Source organism: Phyllostomus discolor, chromosome 8 (genome assembly GCF_004126475.2).
Source record: "Phyllostomus discolor isolate MPI-MPIP mPhyDis1 chromosome 8, mPhyDis1.pri.v3, whole genome shotgun sequence".
NCBI classification, from domain to species: domain Eukaryota; kingdom Metazoa; phylum Chordata; class Mammalia; order Chiroptera; family Phyllostomidae; genus Phyllostomus; species Phyllostomus discolor.
The window spans coordinates 100674093-100691766 of record NC_040910.2 but is presented as its reverse complement, the minus strand read 5'-3'; the positions used below and the strand labels follow the sequence as shown (position 1 = coordinate 100691766).

General features: G+C 41.8%; 2 protein-coding genes across 16 annotated transcripts in view; one reads left to right on the top strand and one right to left on the bottom strand.

The window, feature by feature from the left end:
* MBTD1 (mbt domain containing 1) overlaps positions 1-7244 on the bottom strand; it is a 68750-nt gene extending 61506 nt beyond the window's left edge. For 3 of the 15 annotated variants that reach the window (XM_036033726.1, XM_028521062.2, XM_028521060.2), the window contains exons 1-3: positions 6588-6821; positions 5888-5951; positions 2131-2228 (exon numbers count right to left, since the gene is read on the bottom strand). The gene's annotated coding sequence lies outside the window, so the exon portion shown is untranslated. Of the gene's footprint in view, positions 1-2130; positions 2229-5887; positions 5968-6587; positions 6844-6872 lie in introns of those variants that run through there. The other 12 variants (XR_004904899.1, XM_036033725.1, XM_036033721.1 and 9 more) reach the window with 9 other exon arrangements.
* Positions 7245-7260: 16 nt separating this feature from the next.
* Positions 7261-17674, top strand: part of UTP18 (UTP18 small subunit processome component) — a 36597-nt gene continuing 26183 nt past the window's right edge. The window contains exons 1-4 of the mRNA XM_028521055.2: positions 7261-7686; positions 9380-9492; positions 12157-12255; positions 14750-14817. Of these exons, the coding sequence (XP_028376856.1) occupies positions 7348-7686; positions 9380-9492; positions 12157-12255; positions 14750-14817 (619 nt within the window). The 5' untranslated portion in view covers positions 7261-7347. The remainder of the gene's footprint in view (positions 7687-9379; positions 9493-12156; positions 12256-14749; positions 14818-17674) is intronic.

Here is a 17674-nt window from a genome sequence, read left to right as displayed (position 1 = left end):
AACCTTCCTCCCTATAAAATCTAGAAAATAATTAGAATGTACAGCTATTAACTTCTAGTATAATCAACCAAAAGATCCAATAAAAGTATAAACTTTGCCTTGGCTAGTATGGTTCAGTTGGTTGGTGAAGTCCCATAAACTGAAAGGTGGAGGTTTTGATTCCTGGTCAGGGCACATGGGTAGGTTCCAGGTTCGATCCCCAGTCCAGGTGTGTATGAGAGACAACCAATTCATGTCTTCTCCCTCTCCCCCTTTCCCTTCCCCTCTCTCTAAATCAGTAAGCATGTCCTTAACAGACACTTCTCTAAGGAGGACATACAGATGGCCCACAGACATATGCAAACATGCTCAACATCACTAGCCATCAGAGAGATGCAAGTTAAAACCACAATGAGGTACCACTTCACACCTATCAGAACGGCCATCATTAACAAATCAACAAACAACAAATGCTGGGGAGGATGTGGAGAAAAGGGAACCCTAGTGCACTACTGGTGGGAATGCAGACTGGCACAGCCACTGTGGAAAACAGTGTGGAATCTCCTCAAAAAATTAAAAATGGATCTGCCTTTTGACTCAACGATTCCATTGCTGGGAATATACCCTAAGAATCCTGAAACACTGATTCAAAAGAACTTATGCACCCCAATGTTCATAGTAGTATTATTTACAATAGCCCAGATTGGAAACAGCCTAATTCCCCTTCAGTAGATGAAAGGATAAAAACCCTGTGGTACATTTACACAATGGAATACTATGTAGCAATAAAAAGGAAAGAATTCTTACCTTTTATGACTGTGTAGATGGAAGTGGAGACTATTATGCTAAGTGAAATAAGCCAGGTGGAAAAAGACAAACACCACATGAGCTTACTTTACTTGTAGGTGGAATCTAAAGAACAAAATATACTAACGAGCAAAACAGAACCAGAGGCATGGAACAGACTGACAGCTGCAAGAGGGGAAGAGGAAGGCAGGGACTGGTTGAGAGAAGGTTAAGGATTAGTTTCCTTCACCAATATTGATAAACAACTGGAGAGTGTCTGTGGGAGTTGGGGGAGAGCTGAGTGGAAGGGGGCAAAGAGGAAAAAATTTGGACAACTGTAATAGCATAAACAATAAAATATTTTTTAAAAACAGCATACCCTTGGGTGAGGATTAAAAAATAATGATAATATGCCCTGACTGGAATGGTTCAGTGGACTGAGTGCTGGCTTGTGAACCAAAGGGTCACCAGTTCAAATCCTAGTCAGGAAACATGCTTGGTTTGGGGGCCATGTGCCCAGCGGGGGGTGCATGGAAGGCAACCATACACTAATGTTTCTCTCACTCTTTCTCCCTCCTTTACCTTTTCTCTATAGAGACAAATAAAATCTTTAAAATAAACAAATAAATGTAAACACATATAAATATGCAATCAAGTAATAACAGCATACTTTTGATATGAATAAACTTATCAAAAGGTAACAATTCTCCATTACCCAAACCCATAGGGTAATGCACATTATTTTAAAAGTTTTATATCTAGTTGTGAAATATATGTTTTCTACACCCTTAAATTTCAAAGTTGTATGTGTGATCTTACAAAGTTCAAAATAAAAATTAAGATACACTCTGAGGTATGGACTCAGGAGGAGCTGAAGAGCTACTTGGCTCTTACTGGTTTCTTCCTCATTGCACCATAGGATGGAAAACACAGTCTAGCACAGTGATACAATTCGCTGGCCTAAACAGATATGCCTTCATTCTTTCTAAGCTTGCTCTTGGGAGGAAAATAAATGGTGAAGATTTGGGATTACTAGTGTTTTGTTTCCCATGAGTTCAATGTGAAAGAAAGAACAAACTCAGGTCAATGATACAATCATAAGGAAATGGAAAACAGTAATATCCTGAATAACCTACCTAGAGAGACTGAAAAGTACCCGGGGAATGATAAGGGAGGTCAATATATTATACAACTATATTGTAAGATTTAAAGTAACAGTGAGCAAAAGGAAGTTATCCTTTAATCTATAAGAAAGACCAATTTCTATCTCTTTGGGTTCTGGTTCTATTACTTATATGACTTTGGATATAACAATTACTTGGGTCTCAGTTTCCCTCTCTTCTAAATAAGGAAAACACCACTTACCACACAGGAAGGATGTATGATAAAATAAATAATTCACATGAATGGGCTTTCAGTTCTTCAGAAGAAAACTATGAATCCTTAAGTATGAACCTGAAAAGCTATTAAAAATAAGACGATCATGTCAAAATTAAGTCTGAAATACAACAGCCCAGATTCTACCCAAGTAACAGAATTCATACTACAGCTGTAATGCAAATGTAGTTTGACCGACCAAACAGCATCACTTTAATTAACATTAATATAGCAAAGTAAGTTAAACAGGTAATTTGGCATTATATTAATGTAAAATGATGGTATTTCTCTTGGTGTTAACCATTTAAGAATGTATTTGGGGGATAGTTGATCAAAAGGTATATAGTCACTGAATAGTAATAACTATGGGGTATTAACAATGACAACTGAAATAGGCTTAAACACCTATGTGTACACAGGAGGTTATTTCTATGGTATATAAAATAAAGTTTTGAAGCCTGCTGAAATTAAAGTAACAGGTGGTATTACCTAATCCTTAGTGAACAATATATACAAGTCTTTATACTAAGCATCAGAAATACAAAAAAGTGTTAGGTTTAAAATACCCTAGACTACAAACTATGGCCAAATAGTGGAGAGGACAAGAAGTTACTACTATATATTAATTAAGGACTAATGGATACACTCAGTTCTATAAGAATGAAGTAGGGATTGGATGATATAACGAAAGGGAAAAAGAAAAGGAATCCCGGGAGATCACTTTAAATTAGAATTTATAGCAGCTTACATTTTCTTATACAGTGGCCACCACATCTGATTGGAGGTTTATGGAAACCTTGGGAGGCAGGGAGGAAGGGCTGATACTCCAAAGAGATTAGACAGCAGGCCTAAGATCACAGGTCAGGAGGTGGCAGAGTTAGAGCCAAGCCAGTGTGCCAACTCTGTCCAGAGCTCACTCTACTACGTTAAATGATCAATACTACAGTGAGAACTAGAAAGGAGCTCAGAAATCTTCTAATGCAGTGTGTTTCCTTAGCCAATGTGATAAAAACTTTTCTGGGACATGCATTAAAAACAGAGATTCTCAGACCCCACTACAGACCTACTGAATGATAACCTCCAGGAGAGAGGTTTTGTATTTTCACAAGAACTCTTAAGAGGTGACTCTAGAGACTAGCTGCGCTTGGAAAATGCTGTTGCATACCTCTGTGTCCAACATGGTAGACGTGTGGCTATTTAAATTGACATTGACCACATCAATAAAATAGAAAATTTGGTTCTTCAGTTGCATAACTATCTTCTAAGTTCTCAATAGCTGCACGTGGCTATCAATTACCATACAGGGCACCACATACACAGGACATTTCCATTACTGCAGAGAGTCCTACTTGACAATGCTGATTCTAGACCAACCCTTCAACTGTGAGGCTAAGAAAACCCAGGCACAGAACTTCTCCAGGAAGCGCTGGTCAGTGGTCTAACTGAAACTGAAACCTACTCTGCCAATGCCCCTTCTATTATATCATTCCACCCCACCTCTAATTCAGAGTGTATTCAAATAGAATAATTTTCTTTCCACCCTTTCTCATGGATTCCAGCAAAGCAAGGAGAGAAATTCTAAATTTATGGGGAAAAAGTAATTCTTAAAAAAAAAAAAAGTTCATTAAAAAAATCAGGATGAAATCTAAACCAAATGGCAATCTTCGTGTAAAACTAAAAGTAATTTTGGACAGTTAAAATATGTCCTAATGTTACAGGGCGTATTCTAGCTTGTTTTAACCATTTTAAGTCCTTCCTCTTCTACTGTCCTGGTGGTTTTTATCTTTGTTGGATTTGAAATCCTGAAACTAATGATACATTTCAATGATAATTGTATCAACTATAATTGCCTTAAAATTATAAATGTGAAACGGTCAAATCTTATCTAGCAAACATTTCAGAGATGAAAAATTGAGAAATAAGGAGCAACGAGAAGAACAGTGACTTGTCTAATTTTAGAATGTGGTCACTTAAACCACTGAGCACTCGTGGTTTATAGTATTATACCTTAATACATTGTTTTCACTTCTAAGCTATACTTTTACATTTGACTACTACATCATGTTTTAAAACAACTTAAATTTGATTTTAACTTCCAATGTAACTGAGGGACTAGAAGCACCTGAACATCTACTAAGGTTCAGGCACTAATTAGGTTAACATATAGCCAGCCATAAAAAAGATAGCAATGTCTTTAAAATAAAACCAGTTGTTCCTGTCTAGTGTGTTTAGAATGCAAATGGCTCCAAAGCCAGTCAACTCAAGTCAGGACAGTTCACATTTGAAGCAAGCAGGAAATAACTTGGAGCTCTGTATTACAGTATTTAAAACTTGAAAGACAGAATTACACAGCTCTCTTAACTCTTTTTAGTATCTAGTATCCATTTCCATGTTAAATTCTAGTGACTAAATTTAGAAGAAATTCTGAATGTCCAAGTTTGTATAAAATTAAGAATTAAATAGTTAAAAAACATGCCCCAAATAAGATACTTATAAACTGATACTTATTTAAGACATTTTTGCCATAATTTGCAAGGCATCCAGAAGAAGCCTGAGATGGGGTCCTACATAAATAGAAGCAATTTGTTATTCAGAGGAGGTGGTGCAAAAAGACTGCTATTTTCTTTCTAAACACTCTTTGGTATTGGGGTAAACAAACTAAAAAACATACAGTCTGAGCACACTAGAGCAGAGCAAAAGGGGGAGAGAAAAAATGTCTGTGCTCTAACATTTTAAACAGGGGACTAAGAGTATAAAATGAAATTTATTCTCTGGCTTTCAGAGCAGATTTATTACTTCTACATTTGATCTGTTATGTCTTTACTCCCACTTTACCATATTAGGATAAGGAAATCATGTGCCTTCAAGATTCTTAAGCCAACAAAACTACTTTTGGTGGCAGTATAGCTCACCAAATGAAGAACATGAGAAAAATGCTAAGTGACAGACAATAGCAGAAACTGAACTCTCAACTATCAAAGTGCTCAATACTGGAGCATGCTAATGTAAAGAGCATTAAAAATAACACAAACTCTAAGCAAATACCAAAGTGTGGCAAAAGTTTCTAATCTCATAAAAAACTTGGGAAAAAAAGCACAAAAAAAGGAAAACATTGTGTAGGAGGGACCCTGGGAAGGAAGAGCAGCTTGAAAGGAACACCCGGGTCAAAAGGAGGGGAGGAAAGGGGTCTTTTAGTCACCCCTCTACCGGGAGATGCTTCTAACAGCTTCAGTACTATTCCCAAGAGGCAATTTTAAGCATCCTTAGGTGATTTAGGCAACAAGCTTTCAGACAGGAGAACTAGAGAGATGATGCTAAAATTTCTAACTTCAAAAAGATGCCCCGGTGAGAGAAAACAGCCACGAAATCCCCAGACTGCAACTCCCAGCCTTCCTGAAGAAAAAGAACCATTCTCAGGCAGATAAACCAGCGCCTCTGAAACTGACCCAGCCGAATTTTCTCAGCTGGCCCTCACTATCTCTCAAACCCTCCTCCCTCCACTTCCCTGCTGTTCTTTCCTGGCACACAAAATATAGGCCAATGAGCGGTGGGTGGGTGAGGAGGATGTGAGAGAAAATTTGAGAAGTAAAAAAAGGGAGCAACTTAACAAGGACATGAATGAGACTACAGGGTCTATTAAGGGCAGGCAACAATCAGAACTGCTAACAACCGGAACGGGCTTTCCTGGGCAGCAGCGAACGCTCCGAGTTTGTAGGGGTTTAAGCAGAGAGACCAGACTACCTACCACTTGTCAGAGAGGCTGCGGAGGGGACGGCTGCTTTGGGTGACCTCTAACGTCTCTTCCGACTCTGAAAGGTTAGGATTCTCATTTCACAAAAGAGAACGCAAAGGTCAGAGGAGCCCACCGACTAGAACCCTTTGAAACGAAAGCAGTCTCAGCGGCTGCTTCCCAAACACCACTCCCACCTCTCCGTCCCACACGTGCCCACCCCGCCCCCTTTCAATATTTCCACCTCCACGTGCGAAATGCCTCGCGGCACTCGCCCCAAAGGGCAGAGGCGCCCTGCCCAGCACACTACCTCAGCTGTGCCCCCCTGGGGCAAGAGAGGACTCCTCTCGCACCCTAGGCGGCCGAAAAAGTGAAAGTCTCAAATGCAGCCTCACCCTCACACCCCCCAGCCAGAGCTGAAGGGGGAGGGGGCGGGACAGAAGAAAACTTTCTTCTACATTTTTTCTTTCAGAAAGTGTATATAGAGTGTAGAGAGAACCCCGAAGAGTCCGGGGCTGAGGGGGAGGGGGGAGGGGAACCCCCGGAATCGTTTAACGGCCGGTAGGGGGAGGGGAGCTCCGGAGGTTGAGGGGGCGTGGGATGGAGAAGCAGGCCTGGGAGCCGGGTCAAGTAGCTGAAGGGGCTCCTGGGGTCGGGGAGCTGCAGGCGTCCCCCCCACCTGGCACACAAAGCGACTGCCGCGCTCGGCTCTCACCAGATCCTTTGTGCTTTCCATCAGGGCCTCATGGGTAGGGGTTGTCCGTGCTCCCCGGGCCCGCGGCGCCCCCTCCCCGAGCTGGGGGCAGGCGCCTCTCCCCGGGGCTACGGCGACTACAGGGGTGCCCAGGCTGGGCCCACACCGGTGGCGGCTGCGGCAGCCCCCGGATTTCCCCCCCTTTAACTAGGGTGGCCCCAGGATATCAACAACATTAGCATAGCCCTCCCTCCCAGCGCGCCTGCGCCGTGACCCGCGCCCCGATTGGCCCACTTCCCTACATACCCTCCTCGCTCTCTTCCAGCGTGGGACCCTCTGCAGGCTCCGTACTCCAAGGGCCGTACCAAAACGAAGGGGTGGAAAATGCAATAGGGGCTCGAGTTGAGTAGAGTGGTTAAAAAGTCATGAGGAAGAGTAAAAGTTTCATTCAGCCATCTCAGTTTATACCGCGGCTTTGTCGTACTCCTTTCAATCAGTTGCAACTGCTGAGTTGTGTTGGAAAAAATTTTCCACTCCAGTCACGCCGCCTCCCCCTCCACCCGGAAGATTGGTCCTCCCGGAGGAACTCCCCTACGGGGAGGGGTTGGTGCGGGGGAGTGGGCGTTACGTAGGGCAGGAGTGTTGGTCACGTGCTAGTAGGCTGCGCAGACTCCTTCCAACCCGCCCCCCCCCCCCCGCCTCAGCGGCTGCCGAGAACGCTGTGACTCGGCGCACGCGCATTGAGGGTCCACGTGAGCGCCTGCGTTTCCTAAAGCCAACGATGCCGCCAGAACGAAGGAGCCGAACACGATCGGATCGGGGAACCGGAGCAAGGCCAAATCGGAAGACCGGAGTGAAGCCGGGCAGGACAGTCCGAGCGGGGCCGGGCGGACCGCCCGGAAAGGCTGCTTATTCATCCCAGCGGAAACTGCGGGCCCGGCCGAGAGCAGCGGCCGCTGCGATCGCAGTCGCAGCAGAGGAGGAGAGACGGCTCAGGCAGCGGAACCGTCTGGCGCTGGAGGAGGACAAGCCGGCAGTGGAGCGGTGCCTGGAGGAGCTGGTGTTCGGCGACGTCGAGAACAACGAGGATGCGCTCCTGCGGCGTTTGCGAGGCCCGCGGGTGAGGGAGGCCGTGGCGCCGGGATCGAGCGCGCTTGGCTGGGCGTGGGGTGGGCGGTGATCTGGAGGCGGAGCCTGGGCGACCTGAGGCGCCGGCGAGCACCCAGGTGGGAGGGAGCGGGAGAACCCGGGCGCCGAGAGGGCCACGCGATCTGGAGAGGGCGGAGACCGCGCCTTTCCCCGCCCTGTTGGGAGCGGCTGTGCTTAGTGTCCGGCAGGCGCTTAGCATGTTCTGTCGAGTGAACTGTAGTCAGGAGCATCTTTGATTGTAGTTAGCAGTGCTCAGCCCCTCTATCCTCAGACTCAGTGGTTCTCTCGTGGTCGTTCGATTCTTTGCCTTAATACGTCGTGGTGATTCAGGAATTCCGCTTCGTTTGTGGAATCAGAATTCGTGAGCCCGGGCCTGGGAGTCTGCGTTTTAACATCTCTCCAAGTGAATGACTCTCCAGCTTTGAGAATGACCACACATTCGTTTATTGAACAAATATTTGTGAGCCTGTTGGGTGCCAGATGTTTTTCTTGGGAATGGAACCGTGCATGATTATAGTTGCAGCACACTTTTTAAAAATCGTCCCTTTTATTACATACCTGCTTCTCCCCCCTAAGATTGGGAGCCCCAGGCATTGTTCTAGGCACTGGAGGAGCAACAGCATTGGGGAAAAAAAAACGGACAAAAACCCCTTGCCCTTTTGGAGCTTGTATACAAGTGGCAGAGGCAGAAGGTAGAGGAGATAAACGCTACTGTAAAATTCACAATGAGTGCTGAAGAGAAAAATAAAAGCGTTTGGATGGGAAGATAAGTATATGTAGAGAAGACCTGTGAAATTTTAAGTAAGGTGGCCGAGCAAAGCCTCACAGATAAATCGCGATTTGATAAGCAAACATGGACCTAGCAAGTTATCAGCTAATTGCCAGAAACTCATATGGTTGCTTATAGGAGAAGCTGCAGAAAGCTGGTAGGTGTATGGAGAACAACTACTGGAAAAATGTCGAACCGGATGACTGTTTCCTGGTCGGGAAGAGAAAGAGTCTCCGTTAGTGAGATTTACTGGACTTTGAAGGATCCCAGGCTGGTGACAGCCAGTAGAAATCCTTCGTTCATCTCTATCAGTGTGGTTTGGCGAAAACACGAGCTCACTTCAGGAGATACTGTGTGGTCGAGACTTAGATTTGATAGCGCAGTATAACATTTTCTTTTCCTTTTTTAAATTGTATGGTTGACAGTTGTCCCCATTTCAGTATGACATTTACGAAGCTAGGGGGTCAGGAATGACAGAAATGGAGAAGGAGGTATGTCTAAGGATTTGAAATGCACATTAACTGACACTAAGTCATTTGACTTTATCTTTGATGCTACGCTCCTTCTGGTCCTGTGACTTCTGTAGTTCTGGGATTTTTCCTGCTTCTTTCTCCATCTGTCAGTTTATTTCTTGTTGTCCTTGTCTCACTTGGTCTTTTCCCTTCATCATATTGAAGTTCTCTCCTTGTCTGTTCCATCTTACCTCACGTGTCTAGTGTAGTACCATTCCCTTACATCCTCACTTTATTCTTTCTCTGGCATTGGCTGTGGTAGCGTTCCATCCTGTTGTTTCATCAGAGGGCCTGCAAGGCCAAGCCTTCCACAAGCCATCTCACTTCATGTGCTGGGAGCCTCCCTGGGGTATGAAGAACTCAGGGCATTTTGTCTTCTCTAGGTTCCAGTGCAGGGGGACTCCGGTGACTCGGAAGTGGAGAATGAGGCCAAAGGTAATTTGCCACCTCGGAAGAAGCCAGTTTGGGTGGATGAAGAAGATGAAGATGAGGAAATGTAAGTTGCCAAATTTTTCTTCCAGAATCCGTCTGGATACTTTAAAAGTTATGTACGGGTTTGGAAAAAAGTTCTCTTTATGAAATGTGATTGTGAGAAGATTTGAGAAATGCTGGCAAGTACAGGGAGGAAAAGGTCGTTCCTAATCCTGCTGCAGAGGTAGGATCACCATCAACATGTTCGCATACTACCCTCCCTTTCTCTTCTGTGATGTCTGGGCCTGAGTTTGCCTTCTAATTTGGCCATTTCCTAACTGACCGTGGGCAAGCTTGGGACTGCCTTTCCTCGTTTGTAAAATGGAGATGATGACAGTAACTGTTGGGTTGGCCAAAAAGTCCATATGGTTTTTTTAGTAAAATAAAAGACACATTTTTCATTTTTACCAATAACTTTATTGATTTAAATATCTTGAGTGTGTTGACTGTCTCCCGTGGGTATAGTGTTGATTGTTCTCAATACCTCGATTTGATCACTGTCAACTTTGATTGGTTTACCTGACCTTGGAGAATCGTCCAGTGAGAAATCTCCAGCACAAAACTTCACAAGCCACTTGTAACACATTGGATCAGTCATTGTACCTTCTTCACACATTGCACAAATCTTTGGCATTTCAGTTGTGTTTTTACCTTTCTTGAAATAATAAAGCATAATATGCTGAAAATGTCACTTATGTTCTTCCATTTTCAGTATTAAAGTGGCTACACAAAAATTCAGCAGTTTTGCTGTTTATTTTTTAATACATGCTGAAATGACAGCTGTCACAATACAGTCTAACAGAATCGTTTGAAATGATGTTAAAGACAACTGCTATTAGAACCACCTTAGGAAAAATAACAAATGAAGTTTTGGTCAACCCACTATATCAGAAGGCTTTTGAGATAAAATGAAATAGTGTATGTAGAACTCTTAGCACAATGCCTGAAACTGAGAAAAGGCTGGAAAAAAGCACACAATATGCGCTTCAGTAGATGAGAATGACTGTACTGCAAGCATATCTCCTCACTTCAAAAAAGAACGTCTTCATAAACATTTTTTAAGGGGTGTATTATGTAGTCCATTGTATGAGTTGACCATAATTTCCACAGCTATTATTGGATGGGTAGGTTTTTTTAAATTTTTTCCCTTTAACAAGTTAATGTTGAGATACATATCTCTGTGTAAACATTGTCTCACTTTTCTAATTACTTCTTTAAGAAAGATTCTCTGAGGTAGAACTACTTATTCAAGAAGCACAGACATTTTGAAGGTCCTTGATAGATACTGCCAGACTGAGCATGAGGTTCTACCAACTTACTGTCCTGTTGAGAAGTGCCCATCGCATTCCATTTGTGTATAAAGTGATTTATCTTTTTTCAGACTCTGTCAGTTTAACGGATGGGAAATACTACTTGTGTTGAGACAGCATTTTTGTTGTTAGTCACCAGTATTTCTTAAAAATATTCTCCCATTATGTCTTTGTTTATTTGTTTACTGGAGACTTTATTTTGTTTTTTAGTAAGAACTGTATATATTTAAGGTGTATGACGTGATGTTTTGATACACATAGTAAAATGATTACAAATCAAGCTAATGAACGTATCTGCCTTCTCACACAGTTCCCCCCCTTTTTTGTTTTTGTGGTGAGAGCACCTGAAATCTCCTGTCAGTGAATTTCGAGTGTACAGTGCAGTGTCACTAAGTGTAGTCGGCGTAATGTACAGTAGCTCTCTGGACCGACTCGTCCTGCATAGTTGGAGTTTTGACCAACTTCTCCCCATTTCCCTTACACCACCATTCTTCTCTGCTTCTCTGTGTTCTCCTCTGTTTAGATTCCACATATGAGGAGACTGTTCAGTATTTTTTTCCTATTTGTCTTATTTTGCTTAGCACAATGTCCCCCAGCTTCATTCACATTGTCACAAATGGGAGGATGAGACTGTTCCTTAATGATATTGCTGTATTAGCTCCTTACATATTGAGAACTTCAAACCTATATATGTCACATTTCTGTAGGTTTTTCTTTGAGTTTTCTGTTTGCCTTTTGTTTGTAGTGTTGTTTGACAGAATATCTGATTTTTTAAAAAGATTTTATTTTTTTTAGAGAGGGAAGGGAGGGAGACAGAGAGAGAGAAACATCAATGTGCGGTTGCTGGGGCCTGTGGCCTGTAACCCAGGCATGTGCCCTGACTGGGAATCTAACCTGCAATGCTTTGGTTCGCAGCCCGCACTCAGTCCACTGAGCTAAGCCACCCAGGGCTAGAATATCTAAATTTTTATAGTCAAATCTATTAATCTTTTTCTTAGTTTTTTTGTTTTTAAAAAGTCCATCAGAGAGAGACAAATGTTTGCCTATATTTTTCCTTCATAGTATTGTTTTCAGGTTTGTTTTTTTATATGTTTGATTATTTTGTTTTCCCTGGAATTTATTTAGGTGAATGGCATAAGCTGTGTCTAAGTCTTTATGAATTTGAACTATTAGTTCTTATGGGGTAAATTGGATGATCTGAAATATTGGACACTCCTTTATGTGTTGGGAAGAGTGGAGAGTGTGTATCTGAGATGTTCCACATTTTACAAATCGTAACCTATATTTTTCCATTAAATTAGTTTTCTGAAACTACTAGAGGCAACAACTATTTATGTTGAGTCTTTAAAATTGGTTAAAGCATGTTCTGTGTTTTATAGGGTTGACATGGCGAATAATCGTTTTCGGAAAGATATGATGAAAAATGCCAATGAAATTAAACTTACAAAAGATGAGCTTCAAAAGAGACTTAAGGAAGAGTAAGTATCCTTTTTCATATGATTTTAACCAGGAGGGATTATTTTTTTTTCCTTTTACAGATTTTATTTATTACTAATTTTAGAGAGGAAGGGAGGGAGAAAGAGAGGGAGAGAAGCATCAACGTGTGGTTGCCTCTCACACGAGCCCAACTGGGAACTGGACCTGGCCCACAACCCAGGAATGTGCCCTGACTGGGAATTGAACAGGCGACCCTTTGGTTTGCAGGGTGGTGCTCAATCCACTGATCCACACCAGCCAGGGCTAAGCAGGAGGTATTTATAACCTTATAATGAGTAGTTTGTTTTGACTTGCTCTGTCTTCAGTTGTAATAGCTTTTTGGGTAGTATGGTTTCCATTTTGAAACAGTATGAGCATTGCTCTTAGAAGAAATGGGGGAAGAGGGAATACAAATACAAAAAAAAATTTGGGAAAAGCTTGTAATCCCACCATCCAAATAAAATCAGTGATAATATTGCTTCCTTGCTTGTTCTTTTGTATGTGGTAAACCATCTCTTTTTCACAACTTCTAGCCTCTTTTAGTTAAACATTGCTAGGAAATATGTGTCTTTTAAAACAATGATTTCATAATGATTCTCCCAATTCAGACTTGCAGACCTTTAAAAATATTTTTAAAGTATTGTATTTTTGTTTACATTGACCTTAATAAAATTTGTAGAGGTTTATTGCATTATCACTTTTTTTAGAAAGTAGGTTTATTGAAGTATATTTACAGTGGAATTCAAGTATAATTATCAGTGAAAAGATACTCCTTTTCAAGTATCTTTATGAATTTTGTTAAACACGTGGTCACGTAAGCACCATAGTAATTAAGGTATGGAGTCAAACTGTAGAACATTGCCATCACCCTGAAAAGTTCTGTTCTACCCCTTTGTAGTCTACCCTCTCCTCAGCCTCTTGTGCCTCTAGCCCCTGACAACCACTGGTGCTTCCTGTCCATACAGACTTGTGTCCCCCCCCCCCCCCCCGTGTTACAATGAAGCCTGTAGTCTTTTGAATCTGTTATACTCATTTAGTGAACCTATTATTTCAGGTGTTACTTTCAGCTTTAGATCTTTTTAGCCTGAGATCTCATTTTGTTTAGTTTCCATTTTTCCTTCTGTTAGGTTAAATTCCCTTTAAATACTTGAAAATATTTTTATATTAGCTATTTCAGAGTCCTTGGGTGCTACTTCTCTTAGGTCTGTCATTTTTGTCTGTGTTTCTATTGACTAATTTTTCTTCTGGTTATGTATTATATTTTTCTGCTTCTATGCAGGTCTAGTAGTTTTGATTGGATTCTGAAGAATGTGTTGTTACAGTATTGATTTTTTTTTTTTTTTCTGTTAATGAGCCTTGAACGTGGTGTTGGCAGGCCACTAATTGGCTTGGAGATCAGTTTGATCCTTTCAAGATTTATTTTTAGTTTTGTTCTAGAGCAGCACATTATACACTAGGCTGGTTTGGCTTTGTTACTAAGGTACACCATTTCTGGGATCTGTGCTGAATGCCTGGGTGTTCAGTAAGGACCTTCTCTACAACTGGGTGGAACTTGGGTGAGCTTTGGTATTGTGCAACTTACCACTCCTTAGTCTTTGCTTGACCACATGGAGTTTTCATCCTCTGAGTGTGCAGCTTAGTGTTCAGCAAAAGTGCCTGTTGGTGGACGCCCGTGCAGATTTCTGGAACTCCTTCTCTTCTGCAGTCCACTGCCCTTCCAGTTCCATGTGTCTCAGCCTCTTTCAAGTCTGATCTTTTTCTCCTCCCTGCCACGGTCTGTTTAAAATGCCTTCAGGGGAAAGTCCTGGTGGCGATGACTCAGCTTGTTACTTCCTTTCTCAGGGACCACAGTCCTGCGTTGCCTGTTGTCCAGTTCCTGAAAACAGTTTCATGAATTTTGTCTAGTTTTCTAGTTTTTATGGCTGGTGGGCTTAGTTCGGTGAACTTGCCTATATTTCTGTATAATACAATTGAAATGGCTCTTTGTGCGCTTCTGGATACCAGCCTTTCAGAATATATCATGCTTCTCCTAATGCTTATTTTTTCCAGGGTGGAACTCCCATTTTAGTCAAAGGATATATGATGGAGGTTTTGTATTAGCAGTCTGGTCATTCTCTTCCAGACGTATTCTGTCATGTGCTGTGTGCTATAGCATTGGTTTATATGCACAGAGACTTGTTTACTTAGTCCCAAGGTCCCAGGTCTGTTGAAATGAACGAATAAGACAACCGTGTAACTGAATGTAAAAAAAGAACAACTAGGTACCCAGGTGTCCTGTATCCAGGACTTATTTAGGTGGTTATAGATTTATGAAAGTATCCAAAGGAAGCATGTTGGAATTATTTTGGGTGAGTGGACCTTCTGTCCTTAAAGACAATAACTTTGGAAGAGAATGTGTACATGTTCTCAAGGATGAGTGAACCTGTATTCTTTAAATGTATCGAGCTCTATGGACATACCGTGGTTACCATACAAATGACTCCTGTTTTTGCTTAGATTCCAGCATGCTATGGGGGGAGTTCCTGCCTGGGTAGAGAATAGTAAGCGGAAAACATCTTCAGATGGTGAGTATTGATACCTCTGTTTAAGTTAGTGAATAAGTTCTATTCCTGTTCTGTTGTTATTTGAGATTTTTCATGAGTCTTACTAAACCTGGGGTTTCAAATGTCTTTTTTTTTTAATGTCTGGTTTTGAAGTCTACCATTTCTCTGAGAGAATCCCTTTTACAATAGTGCAGGCCTTACTTAACAACATGTTCTCCACTGCAAGGACAATAATGGATGGGCTTTATGATTTTCTTTTTCTCAACAGAACTTTGTTGCATTATGGCATGGGATTAAGGGTAAATGAGTAGCACTGTTACCTTTTGATTCAGATCTCCCCCCACCCCCCCACTAAAGATATTGGCAGCTGCCCTAGGAAATGGGTCAACTTACTAAGGAGCACAGGTCAGGTGGGGTCCAGATGATTGGTCACTTTATTAAAAACTCATTTTTCAACTCCAGGTTTTAAGTTTGGCTTGCATGATAACTATTTTCTGCTTTTTATTTTTCTGATTATTTTTCCTCATTCGAGGATATGTTTTATTGATTTGACAGACAGACAGACAGAAAGAGAGAGAGAGAGAGAGAGAGAGAGAGAAACATTGATGTGAGAGGAAAATACTGATTGGTTGCCTCCTGTAGGCCCCCAGAACAGGGAATGGACCCACAGCCTTTGGTGCATGGGACGATGCTCCAGTCAGCTGAGCCGCCTGGGCACTGTTTTCTGCTTTTTAGATCCTTGAGTTGAGATACAACCGTGAATGGCTTAGCCAAGATCTGATTTATGTTCTTGGAATCAGAAATTTTAGGCTTGGAATTGACCTTTGATCTTTAGGGAGTCCAGAATATGTCCTCCCCCTAATTCAGGAATTCCTTCCTTGGCATCCTTAATATCTGATGAATTCGTTTGATTACCACCACCATCTCCCCCTCTGTTCATCCCATCGCTGTCCATCCTCATGGTATTCATGTACAGGGATCCCATTCATTAGAGCTAGTTGTTTTATATACAGCTATTGGAAAACTCAATCTGTTATTAAGTAGTTTACCTTCTGGTTTCCAGCCAGGTAACTTACAGGGTTTGAAGGGATGTTAGTGTTATAGCCTGACTTTATCTACTGAAAGAACTTTTTCTACAACATCTATTAGGTGATAATTTAGCCTCTGCTTAAATATATCATATACTGTTGTACTCTTTCTTCCCATTTTCTTTTTTTTTAAATGACTTTATTGATTATGCTATTACACTTGTCCTGATTTTTCCCCCTTTGCTCTCTACACCTGGTACCCGCTTCCCTCCAGCAGTCCGTCCACCGCCTTAGTTCATGACCGTGGGTGGTACATATAAGTGTTTTTGGTTTCTCCACTTCATATATACTATTCTTAACATCCCCCTGTCTATTTTGTACCTACCAATTATGCTGCTTATTCCCTGCACCTTTTCCCCCATTCTCTCCCTTCCCCGTCCCAGCTGATAATCCTCCAAATCATCTCCATATCTGATTCTGTTCCTATTCTGCTTCTTTGCTTAGCTTTTTTTTTTTTTTAAGAGTCAGTTGTAGATAGTTGTGAATTTGTTGCCCTTTTAATCTTCGTAAGATTTTATCTTCTTTTTCTTAAATTAGTCCCTTTAACATTTCATGTAATAATGGCTTGGTGATGATGAACTCTGTTAGCTTTAACTTGTCTGGGAAGCCCTTTATCTGCCCTTCCATTCTAGATGATACCTTTGCTGGATAGAATAATCTAGGTTGTAGGTCCTTGGTTTTCATCACTTTGAATACTTCTTGCTAGTCCCTTCTTACTTGCAAAGTTTCTATTGAGAAATCAGTTGCCAGTTTTATGGGAACTCCTTTGTAGATAACAATCTGCTTTTCTCTTGCTGTTTTTAAGATTCTGTCTTTCTCCTTAACCGTTGGCACTTTAATTATGATGTGTCTTGGTGTGGTCCTCTTTGGGCCCAACTTCTTTGGGACGCTGTGCTTCCTGGACTTGTATGTCTATTTGCTTTTCTTTCATTTTTTTTTAAGATTTTATTTATTTATTTTTAGAGAGGGAAGGGAGAGGGGAGAGAGAGAGAGAGAAAGAGAAAGAGAAAGAGAAATATCAATGTGCGGTTGTTGGGGGCTGTGGCCTGCAACCTAGGCATGTGCCCTGACTGGGAATCGAACTTGCGACACTTCTTTCATTTTTTTTTCAAACAAGTTTTCAATTTCTTGTTCTTCCTCTTCTCCTTCTGGCACCCTTATGATTCGGATGTAGGTATGTTTGGAGATGTCCCAGAGGGTCCTTATAGTGTCCTGTTTTTTTTTTTAATATTTTTCTTCTGCTGTTCCAGTTGAATGCTTATTTCTTCCTTATGTTCCAAATTGTTGATTTGAATCCTGCTTCGTCCTCATCGGTGATGGTTCCCTATAGATTTTTCTTTATATCACTTAGTGTAACGTTCATTTCTTTTATGTCGTTGCTATAACTCGAGTTCTTTGAGCATCCTTATTACCAGTGCTTTGAACTCCACATTTGGTAAGTTGGTTATCTCTGTTTCATTTAGTTCTTTTTCTGGGGTTTTGTTCTGTTCTTTCATTCTGGCCACATTTCTTTGTCTCCTCAATTTGGCAGCCTCCCTGTGTTTGTTTCTGTGTATTAGAGTTGCTTTGACTCCCTGCTTTAGTAGCATGGCCTGTTGTAGAAAAGTTACATGTCAGTTGTGTGGGGCAGAGCCTTAGGTAATCACCAGGGCAGGGCAGTCAGCTTCACAGCACAGTGTCTGTGTGTTGGGGGAGGGCTGGGGGGGGGGCAGTGCTGCTTTCTGGCCTCTGGAGGTTTGCCAGGCACTTGCCCTGTTTCCAGTCATTTCACCCACTTCCTCTATGTAACT